Genomic DNA, 24,652 nt, shown 5'->3' with positions numbered 1-24,652 from the left:
TGCAGTCTTTGTGCACTAAAATCTCCCATAAACATCAAGGGAAAACTTGAGTGTGCAGAGATAGCAGGAGTAGACCGAGAATTAACATTTTAAAACTGTATAACACACTGATGATTGTCAACAACAAAAGATAAATCGTATATTAAAATCTAATAAGCAGGACAAAGAGGAAAACTCAAAACACTATCACCAATCAATTAAACGTTTAAAAAATAACAGAACTAGAGAAAATTAAACAGTAATAAGGCATTTTACAGACAAGGTCCCAGATTCAGCTAAGCATTTAAGCAAGTGTTTAACTTTAAGCATGAGTAATCTATCACTATTTAACAGACCACTTAGGTTCTTTATTGTACTGGGTCCAATGAGAACAAAGTCCCTTCCCTGAAGAGTTTATTGTAGCTTACAGATGAATGATGACAAATGGCATACAACTAAAAGCAGTGATTTAGTGGTGAAACGGAGGACGCTTCTTGGTTCTATGACTTTGTTGTTTGATTCTGTTGTTGGCAAGGGAAGAATGAAAAGAGATGGGAGTGGAGGAATAGGCAGGAACTACACTGCACGGGTTCTTCATACCCCAACAACTATCCTACAGTGAAATTAACCCATGTACATAGGACCAGCACTTGGCCTATAAGCCCTTACGCAGGGGTGCATTTCACTCTTAAAGATGTTGTGACTAATACCACTATGCCTCTGTCAAGCCTGAGGGGGTGATGAGGGTAGCCACTGAAAAGTAAATCCATCTGCACAGCAAGGGAGCAGGAAGAGGTAAAAGCTCATTTGTGAACTCTTCTTTTGCTGTGTTCAAATATATCTTATTTGCTTTTTTTAAAATTCAATTGTCCTGTCAAAGTTCCTCTAATATGTGTTAAAAATACCCTTCTGGCAACATTGTTAGCTCTCATTGATCCTAGGAGACTAGGGAAACAGAGGGGGATGATGACAAATGCTAACTTGGGCTCTACCACAGACTTTCTGTGTGATAAACTTCAGTAAGCCACTTACCCTCTCTGTGACTCAGACCCCTCTTCTGTAGCATGAGGATAATAACTGAAGGGATGGCATAGTCTTCAGGCTAAAATTGATAATGTTTATAAAGTGTTTAGAGATCCTTAGGTAGAAAGTGCAGTGGAATTGTTAAGTACAAACTACTGAATGCTTCACAGTAATTTGTATAAGACTGCAATTTAAAAACATGACTCGTGTTTTCTACAACTTATAAATGTTTAAGCTTTCTTAATGGCTGTGTGTAGAAGCTATTCATAATTTATAAGGAAAGGGAAAAATTGTTCTCATTAGCCAAAAGTGAAAAGATGAGAAATAATGAGTTGAAGCTGCAGCAAGGGGCATTTTGATTAGATAAGATGACACTTCTTAATTAGAAGATCTATTAGGAAATAGAAAATGTAAGGGAAATGGTGAAATCCCCAGTAATGAAAATAATCAAATATTAGGCTGGAGTATGTACCCCTTATTCATGTTGGTGAATACCTACAGTTGGTGAATACCACACAATTGACTTCAGTTCCTCTGAAGTCAATCAGACTATGCATGGGAGTAAGTGCCCACCAGTGTGAGTAAGGGGTGCACCATCTAGGTTATTACAATCAAATTTTAAAAGGTTAAATTTAATTGAACCATCAAGATGTACACATGCTCACAACAGGTGATCTTTTAAACAACCATTTCTCTTTCTCATCCCATCTCCACCTTATAGTTTGGCAACAGCATTCATCACACTGAATTTAAAATTACAAGACTAAACTCTTTAGAACAGTGGCTGTGTCTTGTTATTTATTCTATAAGGCACTTTGCACACTTCTGGGTGCTGTGAAATTAATAATAAATATTGTGAGTTTGTATTGGGATATGCAGAACATGCCACAGTACAGTGGATGTATAGATGACCCTCTAGGATCCCTTGAAATAGATAACATATGGATTTGGGGGAGGGACAACAATGAGAAGTGGGAACATAGTGTTGTAATAAATTCATCCCTTGTCATTTGTTATAATCTGTAGAATGCTGGGGATGGATATGTACCAGCCTGTAAAAGTTTGTAATTACCAAAGGAGTGTTCACTTGTAAAGCAGCATTTTCACTGGAGTCCCCTCCTTTTGACACTGTTTACACAGACCTAATTATATTGCAAGAACATACATAATAATATCAGATCAAATAGGAGAGAATGAACAAGGAGACTTTGCAAAAGGGTAAATGGTTAAATTATGTGGAATTGGAGATTGATACAAATAAAGGAAACTGGAGAGAATGGGTAAAGCAGGAAGAGAGATTAAGTTGATGTGGAGAGGGTGGGATACAGAGCAATAAGCTGGGCAGGTTTCAAAAACAAACAGCCTTGTTTAATTCAATTAAACATTTTTGCAATATTGGGTCTTTTGGCATCAGAGGCAAACTGAGAGGGCCTGCATAGGTGCTCTGTGCCATTTGAACCCTTTCTTTGCTCTGCCTGTGAGATGTGGGGCAGTGAGGCTGAGGAAGATGTCTTAATAGAGTGCCCGCATAAGGGGCCTCTGTACCTACGATACACCAGAGAGGCAGGCTCTGCACTGGCTCTGAATAGGCTACTGTGGAGAATGTTATTGGTTGCAGGCTGGAGGTGGGCCAGGAGAGGTTCCATTCTTATCAAGATCCAGTGCTCCAAAACTTCCATATGGGTGTGTGTAAGGGCACTGGCTGCTAGGCTATGGGCTAGAATAGTGACCAAAGAGAGGAAATCTGCCATACACACGCCAACTCTACAGAGTTCCGTGAATGAAAGAGATTTACTTAACCTCTATGCAGTGTTAGGGTATAAATGTCACTACAGAATCGTAGAAATGTAGGGCTGGAAGAGTGGTCATGTAGTCTAGCCAACTACACTGAGGCAGGATCAAATGTACCTAGGCCAATGCTGACAGGTGTTTTTTCCAACCTGTTCTTAAAAACCTCCAATGATGGAGATTCCACAACCTCCTTTGGAATCCTATTCCAATGCTTAGTTAGATAGTTTATCTTAATATCTAACCTAAATCCAGGGGTGAAAGTAACACAGAAGACTTATTGGTACGGGGGCCCAGCTCCAGGTCCCTGGAAGGGGTGCGGCCTTGGGCAGAAGGGGCGGGGCTGGGGGTTAGCCTCCCCCAGCCAGCCCATCTGCGCTGCCTGGCCTGGGTTGCCCGGGGCTCCAGCAGTGATTTTAAAAGGGCCTGGGGCTCTGGCTGCTGCCGTGGTAGCAGCAGTGGTGGCCGGGAGCCCCAGGCCCTTTTAAATTGCCGGGCTGCCCCTTTTACATCCTCCCCCCCACCATCGGTGGCTCTGCCAGTAGGATCCCTACCGTCAGGGCCACCAACAGTGGGGGAAGGGGCAGTGATGTTAAAGTGCTGCCGCAGCAGCGCTTTAATGTCAGCTGCATTTGGGCCGGTACCGGTGGCTATTTCTTACCGGTATGCCGTACCGACCCATACCGGCCCACATTCACCCCTGCCTCAATCTCCTTTGCTGCAGATTAAGCCAATTACTTCTTGTCGTACCTTCAGTGGACATGGAGAACAACTGATCACGGTCCAGCTGTACTGCTACCTAGCCAGTTATTCTCCGGTTTGTATTTGTGCATTTGCTTTTTCCTTCCTGAGTGTAGTAGTCTGCACTCGTCTTCACTGAATTTCATGTTATTGATTTCAGACCAATTCTCCAATTTCTCAAGGTCGTTTTGAATTCTAATGCTGTCCTCCAAAATGCATGCAACCCCTTCTAGTTGCTGTCATCCACAAATTTTCTATGCTTACACTCTACTCCATTATGCAAGTCATTAATGAAGGACTTGTGCCCAGCAATTACAAGGACAAGCTAATGGCTAATTGTCAGAAATGCTCACCATACCAATAAAATACAAAGGCTAAGAGTAGGGAAAGCATTCTACCATTTTTGTTTGCAAGCACATGTAGAAATTAGTTAAATAAGTGCATGTATCCTCAGAAGCATCTTTAACATAATATCTGATATTAAAATTATGTGTATTTAATTAAAAATTAAACTTATTTGGTTTTCCAGCTCACATGGCTCAATTATGAAGAGTTAGCATTCTTTGGGCTTAAATCTTTTCTTTACTTAATCAAGAAATTACAAAATGCTATAGTATGAGCATTAACTACAATGTCTGCTCTTGCATGGACTTTTTATGTTAAAATATCCCATTGATAGTGAATTCTAGTTAAACTTCTGATGTATTTCCTCCTACTAACTTCAACACATTTCTTCTTGCCACTTCGGCTAATCCAAAAGCTTGATTCACTGAACTTCACATGCTCCCTTTTTGCTAGGACAAAATATAGTTGAGCCAAACAAACCCTATTAATGCTAATATTCCTGAACATAGGAATAGTTTAGAGATTATAGTATCTTCCAGTTATGTTTCCACCATCAGCTTGTTTGTGCCGCACAGCTACAATGTTCCTAAAGTAGTACTATGTAGAATTATATCAAAAACACAGTGCATCTCAGCTAGTCAGAATGCCTCTAGGAAATGGGCATCTTCAGAGTACCCATAGAATCATAGAATATCAGGGCTGGAAGGAACCTCAGGAGGTCATCTAGTCCAACACCCTACTCAAAGCAGGCCAATCCCCAACTAAATCATCCCAGTCAGGGCTTTGTCAAGCCTGACCTTAAAAATATCTAAGGAAGGAGATTCCACCACCTCCCTAGGTAACGCATTCCATTGTTTCACCACCCTCCTAGTGAAAAAGTTTTTCCTAATATCCAATCTAAACCTCCCCCACTGCAACTTGAGACCATTACTCTTTGTTCTGTCATCTGCTACCACTGAGAACAGTCTAGAGCCATCCTCTTTGGAACCCCCTTTCAGGTAGTTGAAAGCAGCTATCAAATCCCCCCTCATCTTCTCTTCCGCAGACTAAACAATCCCAGTTCCCTCAGCCTCTCCTCATAAGTCATGTGTTCCAGTCCCCTAATCATTTTTGTTGCCCTCCGCTGGACTCTTTCCAGTTTTTCCATGTCCTTCTTGTAGTGTGGGGCCCAAAACTGGACACAGTACTCCAGATGAGGCCTCACCAATGTCGAATAGAGGGGAACAATCACGTCCCTCGATCTGCTGGCAATGCCCCTACGTATACATCCCAAATACCATTGGCCTTCTTGGCAACAATGGCACACTGTTAACTCATATTCAGCTTCTCGTCCACTGTATCTCCTAGGTCCTTTTCTGCAGAACTGCTGCCGAGCCATTCGGTCCCTAGTCTGTAGCGGTGCATGGGATTCTTCCATCCTAAGTGCAGGACTCTGCACTTGTCCTTGTTGAACTTCATCAGATTTCTTTTGGCCCAATCCTCTTATTTGTCCAGGTTCCTCTGTATCCTATCCCTACCCTCCAGCGTATCTACCTCTCCTCCCAGTTTAGTGTCATCTGCAAACTTGCTGAGGGTGCAATCCACACCATCCTCCAGATCATTTATGAAGATATTGAACAAAAACGGCCTGAGGACCGACCCTTGGGGCACTCCACTTGATACCGGCTGCCAACTAGACATGGAGCCATTGATCACTACCCGTTGAGCCCGACAATCTAGCCAACTTTCTATCCACCTTATAGTCCATTCATCCAGCCCATACTACTTTAACTTGCTGGCAAGAATACTGTGGGAGACCGTGTCAAAATCTTTGCTAAAGTCAAGGAACAACATGTCCACAGCTTTCCCCTCATCCACAGAGCCAGTTATCTCGTCATAGAAGGCAATTAGATTAGTCAGGCATGACTTGCCCTTGGTGAATCCATGCTGACTGTTCCTGATCACTTTCCTCTCCTCTAAGTGCTTCAGAATTGATTCCTTGAGGACCTGCTCCATGATTTTTCCAGGGACTGAGGTGAGGCTGACTGGCCTGTAGTTCCTAAGATCCTCCTTCTTCCCTTTTTCCAAGATGGGCACGACATTAGTCTTTTTCCAGTCGTCTGGGACTTCCCCGGATCACCATGAGTTTTCAAAGATAATGGCCAATGGCTCTGCAATCACATCCACCAACTCCTTTAGCACTCTCGGATGCAGTGCATCCGGCCCCATGGACTTGTACTCGTCCAGCTTTTCTAAATAGTCCCGAACCACTTCTTTCTCCACAGAGGGCTGGTCACCTCCTCCCCATGCTGTGCTGCCCACTGCAGTAGTCTGGGAGGTGACCTTGTTCGTGAAGACAGAGGCAAAAAAAGCATTGAGTACATTAGCTTTTTCCACATCCTCTGTCACTCGGTTGCCTCCCTCATTCAGTAAGGGGCCCACACTTCCCTTGACTTTCTTCTTGTTGCTAACATACCTGAAGAAACCCTTCTTCTTACTCTTAACATCTCTTGCTAGCTGCAACTCCAGGTGTGATTTGGCCTTCCTGGTTTCACTCCTGCATTCTCGAGCAATATTTTTATACTCTTCCCTGGTCATTTGTCCAATCTTCCACTTCTTGTAAGCTTCTTTTTTGTGTTCAAGATCAGCAAGGATTTCACTGTGAAGCCAAGCTGGTCGCCTGCCATATTTACTATTCTTTCTACACATTGGGATGGTTTGTCCCTGTAACCTCAATAAGGATTCTTTAAAATACAGCCAGCTCTCCTGGACTCCTTTCCCCTTCATGTTATTCTCCCAGGAGATCCTGCCCATCAGTTCCCTGAGGGAGTCAAAGTCTGCTTTTCTGAAGTCCAGGGTCCGTATTCTGCTGCTCCCCTTTCTTCCCTGTGTCAGGATCCTGAACTCGACCATCTCATGGTCACTGCCTCCCAGGTTCCCATCCACTTTAGCTTCCCCTACTAATTCTTCCCGGTTTGTGAGCAGCAGGTCAAGAAGAGCTCTGCCCCTAGTTGGTTCCTCCAGCACTTGCACCAGGAAATTGTCCCCTACCCTTTCCAAAAACTTCCTGGATTGTCTGTGCACCGCTGTATTGCTCTCCCAGCAGATATCAGGGTGATTGAAGTCTCCCATGAGAACCAGGGCGTGCGATCTAGTAGCTTCCGCGAGTTGCCGGAAGAAAGCCTCATCCACCTCATCCCCCTGGTCCGGTGGTCTATAGCAGACTCCCACCACGACATCACCCTTGTTGCTCACACTTCTAAACTTAATCCAGAGACACTCAGGTTTTTCTGCAGTTTCATACTTCAGCTCTGAGCAGTCATACTGCTGCTCCCTTACATACAGTGCAACTCTCCCATCTTTTCTGCCCTGCCTGTCCTTCCTGAACAGTTTATATCCATCCATGACAGTACTCTAGTCATGTGAGTTATCCCACCAAGTCTCTGTTATTCCAATCACATCATAATTCCTTGACTGTGCCAGGACTTCCAGTTCTCCCTGCTTGTTTCCCAGGCTTCTTGCATTTGCGTATAGGCACTTGAGATAACTCGCAGATCGTCCCTCTTTCTCAGTATGAGGCAGGAGCCCTGCCCTCTCGCTTGCTCCTGCTCGTGCTTCCTCCCGGTATCCCACTTACCTCAGGGCTTTGGTCTCCTTACCCAGTGGCTATTATTTCTGTATCACTTCAGATCTACAAATCAAGGGGAAGAGAGACAATCCTCCAAACAATAATCTCTAGTCATGCTAGCCCTCCCTGCATGGCATCCATATTTACACCTTAAAGCCCAGAGGAACAGATGACTCTTCAAATTAGAACTGAAGCGCAATTTTATTTTCTTGGTCTACAAAACCTCCATATGACTATGCAGAAATGTCTCAGCTCCCTCTGTAGATACTGGATTAGTTAGAATAATAAACTGGCTTCTAGTTTTTCTAATTTTGGTAATACTGAGGCTCGTGTCACCATGGTATCTGAGCAGCAAAAGTGCTCAGCACCCAATAGCAGCCATGACCACTTGGTGTAATTCCATTAATTAAAATGATTTTATTACGGATATAAACTAGTATGGTGTCAAAATCAGACTCTGAATACTCGGAGTCACAGTTTTCCTTAGAGCCACTTGCCTATGTCCAAAATACAGCATGTATTTCTCCGCTTTAACTCCGCCTCGTGACTGAACATCTCACATCCTAACCCAGGTAGCTTTTCTCACAGGAAGGCCTTGGATTCTTGCCCAGTTTTGATTCTCCCATTTCCTATTTCATGAGTGTTGCCAACTTGATTTGTGATATTACTGCTTATTCTTAAAATTCCAGCTCCTCGAATCATGGGATTACATGAGAATCTCAGCTGCCGTTTTAAATGAAAATAAGTTTCTAGCCCTCCTGGTCATGGAGAAAAGCTTGAAAACATGAACCAAAAAGCAAATAAAAAGAACCCCAAATTTGTTCATGATTTTTTTTTGGAGATTTGTTCATTATTTTTGAATGCTTGAGGCTGTCAGTACTGCTGATTTAATTCTGGTTTGTCCTTTCTTTGAGCCTCAAGAAACAAGTAACCTAAAAGCAGGCATTCCACTTTCCTTTAGATTGGCAAATATTGGAAAGTTCTTTAAATTCCAAGCGTATTTTGGAAAATGCTGAGGTGAAAGCAATTTACTTAGTATTAATCTGTCAGCTTGAAATCCAGCGAGTCACCTACAGGAGCAGCATGCTCATGCATGTTAAGTATCTTCAGCTCCAGTGACACCATAATGCGATGGCTCTGATTGGTGAGTTGAACTCAAATAGCCGAAGAAGAAACTGCAGCTTGACCTTCTCATCCAGTCCCTGAGGTGACAGTAGGTCTTTCCTTCCCAGGAAAACCACAGTTTAGAATTACAATATTTTCCAGTTAATTTCAATTACTCTTATTCCATTTTCATTCACTCATATGTCACTCTTTCCTTCTGTGTTCAGCAGGTTTTTTTTAATCTCAGCAGGAGTAAATCCATCCAAAGTTTGACTAGAATTTATTAACAGGTAGATATATCAATAATGAAATGAAATGTAGGGTAGATATTGCAATTAATAGATATGTTAATGAAGAGTGTAGAGTTTAATTCCATGTTAAAATAAAAGGATTATGTTGTAAAGAATAAGTATTTTTAATTGTGTTGTGTGAGCCAGATAATATGGATTAATTTGAGGAGGTTAAATTTCAATCAAATATATATATTGTTCTTTTAAAGATGCCTCTGAGAACATGTACATTCATTTCTACATGTGCTTTGCAAACCGGAAGATTGGAAGCCTTTTGTTTTTCTTAATTTATAGAGAACCATTTTGTATGAATTAGGTTAACCTGTTAATTCCCAAACACAGTTTTCCCAGGGAGGAGTCCATGCTCCCTCCACAATGCTGGAGGGAAACAGGTTTTGTGCAGAGAACACTGTAGGAACTTGTATAGGACGAGAATTCAGTTCTCCCCATGAGCAGGCTCAGGGCAGCACTACAGGTGCTCTAGGTCTGTTACTCAAACCATTGGACGGGAATAGTGGCTGCAACCCTTATACAGCCCCCCGCTGGTATTTATGGCCACTGGTTGTGTTCTCTGTGCTGGGATTTGCAGAGCAGAACAATTACAAGTCCACTATATCACAGATATTTTATGACCATCCACTGACGGGTGAATTTCAATCTCAATGACAAAAGGCAAGTACTTAGTAAAAGGGGAGGGATGGTGAAAATTTTGTTCTTCAGAACAACAGAAGCTCTCTTGAATTCAGCCATGCTGTTATTTATCTATGATGAAAGTGACTCCTCCTGCGTTTGGTGCATTTTGGTTCATTCCAACAGCTACACACCCACCACTACCCACATCGTGTTATGAGACAGATTCTCTTCTCTGCAAAACAAATCTATCACCCCTAAAATAAATCCATTGCCCAGAAAGTAAATCTACCTCTTCCCTCTCAAAAATCTATATATCTTCCTCCTCTTGCCGCTCCTCTCCTGTTTTTCCCCATTCCTAAAACTCCATCTCAAATAGCTCACTACCCCCCACAAATTCAACTGTTTATCTCCTCTTGGCCCTACCATTGTATCCTTTGTCCCGGCTGCTCAAGCCCCAAAATACCGTTTCCTAATGGACTAATACTTGACTAAAGGCATAAGAGCCCTGCCTAGCTGGACAAAGTCTAGCTGGACAGAAGAGTAAACTTGGTCTGCATGATCAGTAACCCTTGCTCCCTAACACACTGCCTGTGTGTTCTCGTTAGCCGCCTTGAGGTGCCTGCTGCCCAGGAGTGAGAGTTACACTGAGGGAAGAGCAAAAGGCAGAGCTGCTGACTATATGTTTGGGATACTGATCTGCAGGGAGAAAGGCCAACTAGCAGGTAATGCTGTTGGCACTTGTTACTGAGCCCCTGCTGGCTGCTTCAGAGTCATAAGTAACTGAGCTCCCAGTCAGTGTATCCAGGATGATATTTATATGCACAGAGAGAGCCTGCACATGGTTTATATACCATTTAAATCCCACTTAAGTTCCCTCCGCACAGGCATGAATTTCATGCTCAGATCACATGTATCTGAGAGAGAAGAGACCCCCCAGCTGGTGTGAAGATCTAACCCACTAGGCAATTGCCCCACCTCTCAGTCCAGGCCTAATCAGAATAAATACCTATATGAATGTTTGAGAAACAATTGTGTTACCCATGTAGCACCTATGTTATGAAAGACTGAAGTAAATTAGCAGCATACCCCCTTCCAGCAGCATGCATCATTTGGCATAATTGGAAACACATTTTTGTTTTCCTAAAACAAAAAAGAAAAATTATGCAAATAGTCTAATAACCCGGCAGAGATGGGATTATACACAGCAGATCAGTAATTATCATGGGGAGTAACAGCACAATGGACATAAAGTAACTTTATAGTAACCTTTATTAGTATAATTAGAATTAAATGCACTATTGATCTAATGATGAGTGTGCATGAACTATCAATTAAGTTTTCTCATGAGTATCCAGTAGAATGTACCAGGAATTAAGAAATGAAGCAAATTAGTGAGATATATATATTTTTGGTCTATGAGGAAAAAAGAGTTTAATCATCTAATTTTCCAACTAGCAACTATTGCAATCTGACTAATAAGAGGAGACATGAAAAGTACCCCTAGAGATTATAAAGCCTCTCTGTCATTTACGCTGGCTTTATTCCAGTAATACCCTTGACTTCAATAGATTTACTCCCAATTTACACTGGTCTAAGTAGGAGGAGACTTGTACTGAAAAAAGAATTGGATTTGCTCACCAGAAAAATTTATTATAAAAGATAAGAGGACTGGCACCATTCTGCACCCACCTGTTGTATTTAGAGTTGAAGCTGTATGTTCTTTGCCTAGTTTAAAACTCAACAAGCAAGTCACCCATAGTAGAATACCTAATGCCTACACATGGCCAGATTTTCTCCTCTGCTGAGCTCCACTCAGTGGGGGTTGGGGATGCAATTCCCAGCTCCCTGACCATGAGCACCAGTCTATGCCAGTAAGATTTAGAAGAACGCCTGATTGTTCTAATTTGCACCACTGGCATGGTGCCTCCAATGGATTCTACATCAATGGAGGAAAGGTGTAGTGGAATTCTACCCTACAACAGCCACATCCCATCTCAACATGCCTCACCTTCCCTAGACACTTCACCTACACCAGGGACAGGAGCAGCTGGCACAGGAACCACCTCTACCAACTTTATGCTAGTGGGAGCTCCCCTATAGCAGGGGAACTCTCTGCTGGACATATATGGCCAGAACGTGGCCCTCTGGTGCAGTGCAAAGGGATTGGATCTCAAGTAAAGAAAATGGCCTATAGGTTTTAGATTTGGGTAATATTTATGAGAAAATTACTATGAACATAGGCAATCTCTTCTCGTTCCTACCATCTACCAAAGGAAAATACATGCAAATTCTCACAGTTTCATCCTTTAACAATTCCTTCCACCCTTGAGTTCAGAGAATTCAAGCATTGTGATTCTAGTTACTCCCTGCCTGATCCAGCACCCATTCAGATCAATGGAGTCTTTCCATTGACTTTAAAAGGCTTTGGATCAGGCCTCAGATGAGTAAGATGCCTTTCCCCGTACCCTTCCAAACCTGCATAAGAGAAAGCATGGAATACAAATATATGACATATACGAAAACTATACAGGTAGCATGTGTTTTACATATTGGTCTTAACAGTTCATGTACTGAGTCATGTATGAATTAGTATGGCCCCTTTCATATGCTACAGTTATATACGTGTGTAACATAGAAATAATCATAGAAATGTAGGACTGGAAGAACCTTGATAGGTCATCTAGTCCAGTCCTCTGCACTCAGGCAGGACTAAGTATTATCTAGACAATTCCTGACAGGCGTTTGTCTAACCTGTATTTAAAAACCTCCAATGATGGAGATTCCACAACCTCCCTAGGTAATTTGTTCCAGTGCTTAATTACTCTTACATTAGTTATCTGTGTACATAAAATATGTATGTCCTTTTTATATGGATAGTCCTTAATTTTAAGAACAAATGTAGAAAGGATAATTTGCAAGCACCGAATCAGTCTGGATCTTTACTACCTCGGTGCACAGTCTAGGCACGTATCATGGAGCATAAATCCACTGGAAGCATAAGGCTTTGCAAACATAACAGCATTTGTTAAACTCTGGAAATACTTTAAGAGGTTAATTCTTCGCGTCCTCCTTGTAATAAATTAAACCTGCCCTCCCTCTCCCCCCGTGTTTTGCATAAGTTTTTGCCTAAGTTTTTAAATACATTTTCTTCAGTCTTTTAAGTTTTTCTTTTTACTGTGCCAGCTGCTTTGGGAGCCAAGACATTTTGTATATTTTTTTCAGCTTCATGGGAGAGAGGTGCAGGATGTTGATAAATTGGAGAGGGTTCGGAGAAGAGCCATGAGAATGATTAAAGGATTAGAAAACATGCCTCAGCAATAGACTCAAGGAGCACAGTCTATTTAGCTTAACAAAAGAGAAGATGAAGGGGTGACTTGATTACATATTACCTACATGTGGAACAAATGTTTAATAATGGGCTCTTCAATCTAGCAGAGAAAAATGTAACACACTCAAACGGTTGGAAGCTGAAACTAAACTAGAAATAAGGTGTGAATTTTTAACAGTGAGACCAATTAACCAGTGGAACAATATACCAAGAGTCATGTTGGATTCCCTCACTGACATTTTTTAAATCAAGTCTGGATGTTTTTCTGAAAGATATGCCCTAGGAATTATTTTAGGGAAGTTCTATGGCTTGTGCTATACAGGAGATCAGACTAGATGATCACAGTGGTTCCCTTCTGGCCTCAGGATCTATGAATCTATTAAAATAGGAAACAGAAAACGTATTTAGTCTTTTCAGCCATAGTTCCCTTCTGGGATTTCCTTTGTATTCCTCAGAGGAATGGAGAGTGGGTCTTATCTCCCTATGATGGGAAATGGGGTGTGGCTCACAACCCTGGCAGTTCCCCAAGGGACACAGGACTGACCATATGAAAGCCCTCTGCCTTCCTACTGCCTCTGGGTCCCATTCCTGGGAACCAGACAGTCGGTATCTACTCACCTATGACTTTTAAAGATGGGTAGTGAGTGTAAAGCTATAAGATGACAAGAACAATGGGTTCCTGACTGTATCTGCATCCCTCCTGCTCCTTGCCTGTGCACAGATTGCTGGATCTACAGAAAGCTATCCTTGAGTCCCAAAAGAAGAGTATTAGGGGAAGCACTGGTATGGAAATGATGGATTTTTCTTTCTGTGCAGGGCTGGAGAGATCTGCATGCGGAGGATCACTTCTGCATGCTAATCCTCAGAATACAATCTGTCCCCTAGTTAGGAAATTCAAAGCAATGTACTTCTGAGTGCATCTTAAGAGCAGGCTGATTTTCAACTAAATTATAACTACTTTTGAAAAAAACTTTTGTTGCAAAAATATTTTCCATACTAATTTTTATGTAATGGACCTATATCTATCATCAGTGAATTATTCCCACACATCTCTTTGTCCACAGCAATTTGTCACATCCCTTCTTCATATGTACATCCTTGAAGCCATAGCTGATGCATACTCTTGAAGATATAGCTGTGGCTGAGGTTAAGTGGTAAACAGGAAACACAGGGCTTCATGAAGAAAAGAGATGCAGTCATCACTAATATTTGGAGCGTTTTGCACTTTTCCCATAAAAATTGTATCTGCATGTAAGAGAGATGTTATCTTTTTGTGAGCAATACACTTCTTGCATCCAAATACCAAGGCAAAATGCTAATTAACATAATTTTGTAGCACAGTTTTTCAACTGCTTTCTGATTGAACATTTGTACTCTACCGATAAGGGGTATTAATGGAGCTGTCACAAAAATTAGAATCTATTTTGTAGTCCCACCACACATGTTAACATCTATTATAACCTTGAATCACTATTTCCTTTTAAAAAACCTTTTAGAGAATTGCTGATTTGACCATAGGCTTCATGTGTTGAGAATTTTAAACTACTATTTGCACTGACATTTTCTCTGAGTGGATATGTGTTTCCAAGCATAAAAGCCAAAGCTTTAGGATAAACAGCTTTAGCTACTGGGTTTCTGGTGTTAACAGCATAAAGTTTACTACACTATTACTGTTGTTAGTAAAAAAACATTAACAATAACAATACTTAACACTTTTATAGTGCTTTACATTTTAAAAAGCAATGTGCAAACAATTAATTCTTCCTCACAGCATTCACTGTGATGTACCCTCTTTTTATCCTCATTTTAAAACTTGGAAGAGAAAACTAAGACCCAGAATATGTCTTTCCATTGACTCTAAAGGGAGCTGGCCCCTCACAGTGAGCCCAGTTTGTCTGGTTGGGCCACAGCATTTGCCAGCCCACGGCAGCTCTCCTTTGTTAGGAGAGTTGCCATCTAGTGTTTCTTATAAGCACTGACATTGACTAGTGAGCATGGGGGGGAAGGCTGCTCACAAAAGGTGGTGCCAGGCAGAAGGTATCTTCCTGCTTTGCCCTCTAAGCCACTACACAGTCCTACCCTCTCCCTCTTTTTCTTTGGGACCTATTGGTTTCCTGGGGAATCTTTTTCTTGTTGCTTACTCTGTGTGCGGTTTTATGCTGTACATGAGGTTAGGGCAGACTATTGCAGCCACTGCACTTGAGCAGCCCTGGTGGTGGCCTCATGCAGCGGAAAGCATGGAGTTGCGGACATTGGCTAGGCCTTGGAACAGCTGCAGGCCTTGATAAACCCAGGCTATATTAGGATGCTGTGGATTGGAGTACCAAAAGAGAGGAAAAACCGGTGACAGTATGGGGAGGCTATGGCCTTCTGCCCACCTTTCTTCACTTCTGCCAGAACAGGTGGCCATCAGGAGATGTGCTGTGTAAGTTAAAAGTTAGCCAAAATTTTATTTACTTGTCCAAAATACTATATTGTCTCTGTCCATACTGGCCCTCTGCTATTCTCAGCAGAAACTGGATCAGGTTTTAGGTGACTTGCATAAGGTTGGTTAGCAAGTACAAAAAGGTGGCAGAGCCAGGATTAGAGCAGTGGAGGTTCTGGGTACAACTAATATGCTCACCCCACCAGGTGATACTACCTTTCCACCATACATTCTATAGCCATACAGTTCCATGACTTAGAAATACATAGGAAATACTCCAAGGGTGAGTAAATCTCATGTTGTAAATTGGGTTTGTTTACTACTATATGCCCATTAAAACCCCACAACTTCTGGTTCTTCTTCGTATCCCTGCTTAACAACCACCACCTGAATTTAACATAGCTGCTTTTACCAGAATGCTGTTGCACAGAAGTCCAACACAGAAATTAACTTTTCATAGGATGTGCTGGGAGTAATGATGTTCTTTGAAACCACTAATGTGGCAGCTGAATTCCGCTGTCACAATTAATTTGGCTTTTGATTATAGGGTGTGTGGAAGGGACAGAAGAACCTAGTTAACTACACAATTAAAATAGCTTGAAACAATATGAATTTTATTTTATTTTGTTGGAGTTGGGGTACTGTCTTGGACTTGTGGGAGGGGATTAGAGAAAGGATAGGCAGTTTTCTACCTGAGTCAGCTATGTCAAAGAGTTTTAAAATTATAAATATAAATTATTCCATTATAAGCTAATGGATTTCCTCTTAAAAATGACCAAAACTAATATTGCTAATTGATTTGCATTCAGAATAGCTCTTGTCACTTCAACAGAGATCACTCTGTACCAAAGAATCATTAGATTTGACTGTATTTAGTCATTCGGTTCCAATCCCCCACCTGTTAACCCCATGGCACAAAGAATGAATTAATTATCTTTAAACTTTTCTAATCATCTAGTTTAGTCCACTTAGTGCTGGTGATGCCTCAGTATCCCTTGACTTTTTTTCTTCTTTCTTACTGTTATTATAGTCCTAAAAATGTTCCTATTATCTAGTCTAAGTTTTCCCTTTTGTACTTCCTAGGTTCTGTGCTGCTGACTTGCTGCATGATGACCATAGGCTAGTGATTTGGGCTCAAATTTTGAAATGTTTACATCAATTTTGGGTGCCTCAATTTTAATTCTTTTGGTGGTGAGCTGCTGTTGCTTCCATTGACTTCAGCTAGAGCTGCAGGAGCTCAGCATCCCTGAAAAAACAGGTCAAAGATGTTTACAGTTGGACACCCAAAAATGGAAGCATGCATAACTAAAGGGCACTTTTCAAAATTTGCTTCTTGACCTCTCCACATTACCCACCTGTAAAATAATGACAGAACTTCGGTACTGAACCTCATATGGGTGTGTCAGCCTAATTCACGTGTCAGCCTACCCACTGCACAATTCTGAGATGGGAGGTGCTACCATAGATAAAGTGCTAATGACTACAGTAGCTTACTTATGAATGATTATACTAATAAACATGTTATTTTAGGTATGTAAATTATTCCCTGTCCACATTTTAATAAGTAAAATGCATGTGAATGCTTAATGATACCCCTTTAATGTTATTAAACATTACCTTATTTAGATAGTGCAGACAAAGTCAATTTATACATAGGTAACTTGATGGGAAATAATCCATGTACCTTACACTCTTGACCATTAACTATTATATTATCATATATTTTACACACTCTATACAGCGAAGTTAAAATTTTATCAATGAATTTTAGGGACATCAGAAATAAATGTATGTGGGAATGCACACAACCCTTTTGTAATCTGTAGTCAGATGGAGATCTGCACCCAGCTTTCTTAACAGTTAGGAACATCACACACTCTGAAAGGCTAAAGAGAAAAAGATTTCTTGGTAAGATTTAAAGGGAAGCAACTTGCTTTGTTACAGAAAGAGGAGAAAGTTCAAGATAGCTAGAGCAGAACAACTGGACAAGGGCTTGAATCAAGGCGGGGTCCAGTCAATCTTGTGAAATAGCACCGCTTAAGTAGGGTTGCTGAGCATGATGCTTTGGATTCACAATCCAATGAGAATCAGTAGACTGAGGAGAATGGGTGTTTTAGGCTGGAGGGGCATCAAGACTATTGGGTAACAGTTTCAAAAGCACCTAAGTGATTTAGGAGCCTAAGTCCCATCAACTTTCAGTAGGATTCAGAATCTAAGCCACTTACGTGCTTTTGACATTTTTTCCCCATTGTATTTATCATATGGAATAAAGCAATGAACAGTGGGCTCTGAAGACTCCTGTTTCATGAGAACTTTTAGGAGCTTTTCTATGAATGGCTATCATGACTCTGCTGGTCTTACTTATTCTGTGAGCATCTCTCTCATTTGAGAAACTTCTAGTTGATAACAAAAGTAACTAAAAGTCCATGAAGAGCTTTGAAAATCATAAGGACAATTCAGAATTTGAGGAACCATTGGGTTGATATGGTCTCACTTCCAGCTGCAGCTGAATCATCTGGCTATAGAATTCTGTACTCTGTAAACTTTAGTGCATAAGGACTTAAGGAAAAGGAAAAGCTTTAGGGAAAACTGATTGCAATAGTCAAGTCAGGGTTAGGAAACATCTAGAGATGGAAATGTGCTAACATACAGACAAAAAAAAGATGAGAAAAAAAGAACATTCTGAATCAAGAATAACTGGATGATACCATCATCATTTTACTATAAGGAAACTGAGCCATGGAAAAATAAAAGATTTTCTGAAGTTGCAGAGGAAATTTATAGTGGATCTGGGAACAGAAATCAGGTCTCCTGTCTTCTGGCTCTGCACCGTAGTAAACTCTATAGTGACTGTTGTATTTTAAATGCCATCTTATTGAGTAAATTACTTACTTTTGGAAACTACACAGGGATTTCCTGCGGAATATGGGATACTTATATATTTTGATTTTTCTTAAGATCTAAATTTTAGTTACAATGTACTGAAAACTTTTAGTAATAAAAACATGACAAACATGTCTATATATAGAGTCTATATACATGTCTATATATATATACCCTGCAAAGTCAACTGAGAATTACTGAGTTTGTCAAAGTCAGCAAGCTGCTCAGAACTAATATATGCAAGGATAGCATATTTAAGACTTACATGAAAAGGTTACTGTTGTTTATGGTTTATTAAAACACAGTCTTTTTGGATAATCCTCACTACAGATCTGCACTCCAGATTTGGTGGTGTTTCTGGCCTGTTCCAATCAGCGGCTGAAAGAAAGGTTATTGAAACGTGCGGAACAGCAAGGGAGACCTGATGATAACCTCAAAGCCACTCAAAGACGACTAATTAATTTCAAGCAGAATGCTGTTCCACTGGTCAAATATTTCCAGGAAAAGGGGCTAATCATCACAGTAAGTCATTTAGCCATCAATATATGAACCTGATAAATGAATGTATGGCAGTAGCTGAACTCAGGAGCTTAGACCTGGTACGTTGCATTCTCTTTGCTTTATAATAGTGAGTCTGAGTCAAATTTTGCTCTGATTATTACACTTGTGGAACCGCACTGCAGTTATTGAAGGCAAAGTTTGGCTTGTATCTTTGTAGCTGTGGAATGCAGATGTACTGTATTATCTCATGCATGAACTTTACATAATTTTTATTCACAACTCCATGTTAACACAAATATTTTTCACTTCCTATACTAAAGAGATCATATGGAAGTCAAAGGGTAATCTGTTTAAAGAGCATATCAAAAGAATGTTTGCCATGCATGCAAGGACTGGAACAATTTTCCCAGCTCTACAATTGTGATGTCAATTAGTCATCTGTTCCATTTCCGGATTTTGGGGGTGAGAAAGTGAGGAACTAGATTTCAGATAGTCTCTCGGTAACGCAGTTATGAAATTTATACTTTAAGGATCTACCTGCACTTTGAGCTGTCGGTGTAACTCAAGGAGACGTACCTGCAGTAGCTCTGAGTGAGCATGTTAAAATTAGAATGGAGCCATGGCAGCACAAATGGCAGGAGAGGCTTAGTCACCATAAGTAGGTACTGTCAGAGATGTACATAAAGCAACTAGCATCTCCTGCCACTCACGCCCAGGCAGGGATACTATTTTTAGCACAGTAGCTCAATCAGAGCTAGCATGGGTATGTCTCAAGCTAGAAATTAACCCCCAGTTTAAAGTGTAGACACACCCTTAATTTGATGTAGACTGCATAGCAGTGTAAACCCAAACAGAAATTATATAGCTGCTGTGGAGCATAATTTCTCTAAAGAGCATTAATGCGTTTGGAGTGAAATTCAACCCAGTGCAGACAGCAAGTGACCACTTAAGCCCCACTTCAACTCTTCACTCAGGGCAGAAATTGTTCTTAGGGCCTTGAATTTCATCCAAGGAAACAAAAACAAAAAACAATGAAGCTTTAATTACTGTTTCAAGGTTACAGTGTCATGCATTGCAAACACCTTTGGGATTCTTTGTCTTGAAAATATCAGAGAAATCATATTTGATTCTATTGATTGTGGGGCTATATCCTCAGCTAGAGTAAACCAGCATAGATCTTCTGAATTCAATGAGCAATATTAATTTACATCAGTAGAGGATTTGGCATTAAAGTGTAAGCTCTTCAGACAAGTCACATCCTGTTTATAATGTACACATACATTTATGGTGTTATATAAATGATATTTTTTAAAACTTTGGAGACCAGGAAGGTCTGGTATAAATTGGTCCTTTTTGCAAATCAGTATGAATAGTGATCTCTGCAATATGTTGGAAAAGAGAATCCATCTTTGCACACTAAACAAGTTGTATACATAAGTGCAGCCAGAAGGTTTAATTAGTGCAAGCAGGGTTATAAAGTATTGCAAACATATTTCAGTGATTACCCCAAGCTTATCACCTGTATCACCACAAGTTAGATAGATTATGACAGCTTTAATAAGGGGATGATTAATTTATTTTTTGCTTGGTGAAATGTCAGTAGTTCTAATGGAGGAATTGAATAACAATGCAGATCCTGGGTGTGAAAACAGATGAGCTTTAAGATGAATACCTCTAATTACTATAAAAGGATACTTAAAAAAAACTTCAGGAAAAGTACAGAATAAGCAGAGAGGCTCATCTGGTTTTAGAATCTACAGCTGAGAATTCACAATACACTTGAAGGAGCACTTTATAAAATATGGACAAGTGTATCTCTCCAACTCATTTATCTTTGGTTGTATTTGACATCTTTCATAGTCCAGTTGTAAATAGTAATTCACTGCTGTAGGTAAGGAATCTAGATAGTGCAGTTAGACTAATCATTGTTCTGTGTATTTCTCTCTTAGGACTTAGTCCTGCAAACGCTAACAGGTTTAGCCAGCGCTAGCTAGTTTAGGGTGAAATCCTGGCCCCACTGATGAGCGTGGCAAGTCCCCCATTGACTTCAATGGGGTCAGGATTTCACCCTGAGTGCTTCCTGCTATGAGTGGTCCCAGTGAAATCAATGCAAATACTCAGAGTGGTTAAATTACGAATGATGAATTATGAGCTCTGCCTGATAGTAAGTGTTTGGAAGATTGACCCTTAAGAGAAAAACTGGCATTATATAATGTATCATGTACAGTCTCCTTTGGAAAGTTCTGTAAATCATACAGATAATTTTTCCTGTCATTACAAATATGATGAAGTCTTTTTAATACTATGTGCTCATCAGATTCATGAATGTCAAAAATGTCCTTAAATTGAAAACTAGACATGGTATGACAAGGATAGTAAATTTTTTTTGTCAAGGTCCAAATTTTTTGGTCAAGGTATAGAGCTCATAATTCATCATCATCAGACTCCAGAGAAAATAATAAAACAACAACAATGATAAGTAAATAAAAAGACTGGATTAAAAATAAAAAGACGTATTTGAGACCATTTTTTATTTCAGAAGGTGGAGAAAGCTACTAGGGGAAAGGCTGTTCTAGATTTGATTTTGACAGATAGGGAGGAACTGGCTGAGAATTTGAAAATGGAAGGCAGCTCGAGTGAAAGTGATCATGAAATGGTAGAAGGCATGGTAGGAGGGAAAACAGCACAGTAAAGATAATGGATTTCAAGAAGGCAAACTTTAGCAAACTCAGGGAGTTGGTACATAAGATCACATGGGAAGCAACTCCAAGGGGGAAACAGTTCAAGAGAGTTGACAGGTTTTCAAAGAGACATTATTAAGGGCACAATAGCAAAAATCCCACTGCATAGGAAGGATAGGAAGTATGGCAAGAGACAACCTGGCTTAACCAGGAGATCTTCAATGAGCTGAAACTCAGAAGAGTCCTACAAAAAGTGGAAACTAGGTCAAATTAAAAAGAATGAATATAAACAATATAAACAAATATGTAGAAAAATTATAAAAGGACAAGGCACAAAATGAAATTAAACAAGCTAGAGACATAAGTGGTAACAATAAAACATTTTACAAAAAAATTAGAAACAAGACGAAGACCAAGGACAGGGTTAGGGTGACCAGAGAGAAAGTATGAAAAATCGGGTCGGGGGTAATAGGAGCCCATATAAAAAAAAGCCCCAAATATCGGGACTGTCCCTATAAAATCAGGACAGTTCATCACCCTAGACAGGATAGGCCCATTCCTCAATGAGGGGAGAAAAACAATAACAGAAAATGTGGAAATGGCAGAAGTGCCAAATGACGTTTTTGTTTCAGTTTTCACCAAAAGGTTAGTAGCAACTGGATGTCAAACATATTGAATGCCAGTGAAAATTAGGTAGGATCAGAGGTTAAAATAGAGAAAGAACAATTTAAAAATTACTTAGACAAATTAGATGAATTCAAGTCACCAGGGCCTGATGAAATATATCCCAGAATACTCAAGGAGCTGACTGAGGAGAGATCTGAGCCATTAGTGATCATCTTCGAAAAGTCATGGAAGAAGGAAGAGATTCCAGAGGACTGGAAAAGGGCAAATATAATGCCCAACTATAAAAAGGGAAATAAGAACAACCTGGGGAATTACAGACCAGTCAGTTTAACTTCTGTACCTGGAAAGATAATGGAGCAAATAATTAAGCAATCAGTTTGCAAATACCTAAAAGATAATAAGGTGATAAGTTACAGTCAGCATGGATTTGTCAAAAATAAATCATGTCAACCCAACCTAATAGCTTTCTTTGACAGAGTAACAAGCCCTGTAGATAGTGGTAGATGTGGTATATCTTGACTATAGTAAGGCTTGTGATACTGTCTCACATGACCTTCTCACAAACTAGGGAAATACAACCTAGATGGAGCGACTATAAGGTGGGTGCATAACTGATTGGAAAACCATCCCTAGAGAGTACTTATCAGTGGTTCACAGTCAAGCTGGAAGGGCATATCAAGTGGGGTCCTGGAGGAATCAGTTCTGGGTCCGGTTTTGGTCAATATCTTCATGAATGATTTAAATAATGGCGTAGAGAGTACACTTAAAAAGTTTGTGGATGATACCGAGCTGGGAAGGATTGCAAGTGCTTTGGAGGATAGGATCAAACTTAAAATGGATCCAGACAAACTGGAGAAATGGTCTGAAGTAAATAGGATGAAATTCAATAAGGACAAATGCAAAGTATCCACTTAAGAAGAAATAATCAATTGCACACATACAAAATGGGAAATAACTGCCTAGGAAGGAGTACTGCAGAAAAGGATCTGGGAGTCAGAGTGGATCACAAGCTAAATATGTGTCAACAGTGTAACACTGTTTTTTAAAAAAAAGCAAACTTAATTCTGGGATGTATTAGCAGGAATGTTGTAAGCAAGACAAGAGAAGTAATTCTTCCACTCTACTCCACACTGATTAGGCCTCAACTGGAGTATTATGTCCAGTTCTGGATGCCACATTTCAGGAAAGATGTGGACAAATTAGAGAACTCCCAAAGAAGAGCAACAAAAATGATGAAAGGTCTGTTTAGTCTGAAAAAAGAGAAGATTGAGAGGGGACATCATAACAGCTGTGGTGAGCGCAGCAGTCCGTCCACCTGCCCATTATGCGATGGGCCCACCGAGAGCAGCCCCCTGCCCAGGGCAGGTGGAGAGTCCATGGCTCCCCACAGCTGCCCACTCAGCTCTTATCCTGGCTGGTCTGCAGCTCTGAAACCCCACCCCAAGGCCAGAGCCAGGTTGGGGAGAGCCATGTGGGCAGCTCTGGTGAGCTGGTGTGGAGTGGCAGACCTTCCACCTCCACCTGCCCTGGTCTGGGCTGGAAGCTTGGGGAGTGGGGACACAGGCTGGGGGCTGCTCTCAGCCCCTCCTGCACCGCGGGAAGGTGTAGGGTCCGCGCAGCTCCCATAACTGCCCAGGCTCCTCAGCTGGGTTCCATGGTGGTCTGGTCAGGGGGTGGGGCCTTGGGTGAAGAGAAGGGAAAGGGGGCAGGGTCCCCCGCGGCAAAAAGTGGGAGGACTATGGCCCCTCTAACCCCCCATTTCTGGCGCCACTGGATAACAGTTTTCAAGTATATAAAAGCGTAACCCTTCTGCCCGTCAGAGTTGGCAGCAACAAGGGCCGGGTTCAATATCTAGGGGATCCATTCCAATAGCACAATGCAAACCGGCTCGAGCCCCCACCCAGTGACCTGGGACAAATATATACCACCCCCGCTGGGCGCCTCCAAGAGGCAGTACTTCCCCTCTCGCAAGCACATAGTTTGAGTGTAGCAAAAAGCCTTTTAATAACAGAGATAAACAATGTGGCATTATGTTGGGGAAACACCACCAACAGGATTCATAACACAACCCATGAGCAAAAAACCCACCCCAAGCAAATTGGGGCATGCCCTTTCCCTTTGGTTCTTGAGTCCAGCAACCCCAAATCACCCAAAGTCCCAAAAGTCCAATGACCCAAAAGTCTCTGTCCCTGGTCAGGGCAGCCCCAGAGTTCAAAAGTTTAGCTACAGAGCTTTACCTCCCAACCTGGGTGGAGATGGGGGCGGAGGTAAGAGGCACCTTACATGAGCTGAAGCTGACTGCCCCACAGCTCCATAGGCCTTTGCTCCGCCAGCTGCCCCACGAACTGCTTCGCTCAGCTCTGCGGCCCACACGCAGCTCCCGCCATCCAGCCGATCCATGAACTGCTCCACGTTCCACCAGCCGCTCCCGCTGTCCTATGAACTGCTCCACCAGCCTGTCCACAAGACACTCCAGCCGTCCTGCAAACTGCTCCACAACATATCTTCAGGCTCCCCCACTACTTAACACAACGCTCAGTGATTTCAGCTCTTAGTCAGTTCAGCTCTTTGGTGAATCCAGCTTATAGTAGGGGAGCCTCAGTGTTGGTGCACTATTAGCCCAAAGTGAGCTCAGCAGCCTGTAACTAGACTCCTAATAGAATCAAAATTAGCTCTGATATTCCACAGTGGAGAGGG

General features: G+C 41.3%; 1 protein-coding gene across 1 annotated transcript in view; it reads left to right on the top strand.

Annotated features, from left to right (window-relative positions):
- The window catches only part of AK5 (adenylate kinase 5), a 150,282-nt gene that overhangs the window by 11,968 nt on the left and 113,662 nt on the right, over positions 1-24,652 (top strand). The window contains exon 6 of the mRNA XM_073357295.2: positions 18,477-18,668. Within this exon, the coding sequence (XP_073213396.1) occupies positions 18,477-18,668 (192 nt within the window). The remainder of the gene's footprint in view (positions 1-18,476; positions 18,669-24,652) is intronic.

The sequence above is a fragment of the Lepidochelys kempii genome, chromosome 8, assembly GCF_965140285.1.
Source record: "Lepidochelys kempii isolate rLepKem1 chromosome 8, rLepKem1.hap1, whole genome shotgun sequence".
Classification (NCBI taxonomy): Eukaryota; Metazoa; Chordata; order Testudines; family Cheloniidae; genus Lepidochelys; species Lepidochelys kempii.
Note: the sequence above shows the minus strand (reverse complement) of the source record. Positions and strands in the feature narration are given on the sequence as shown.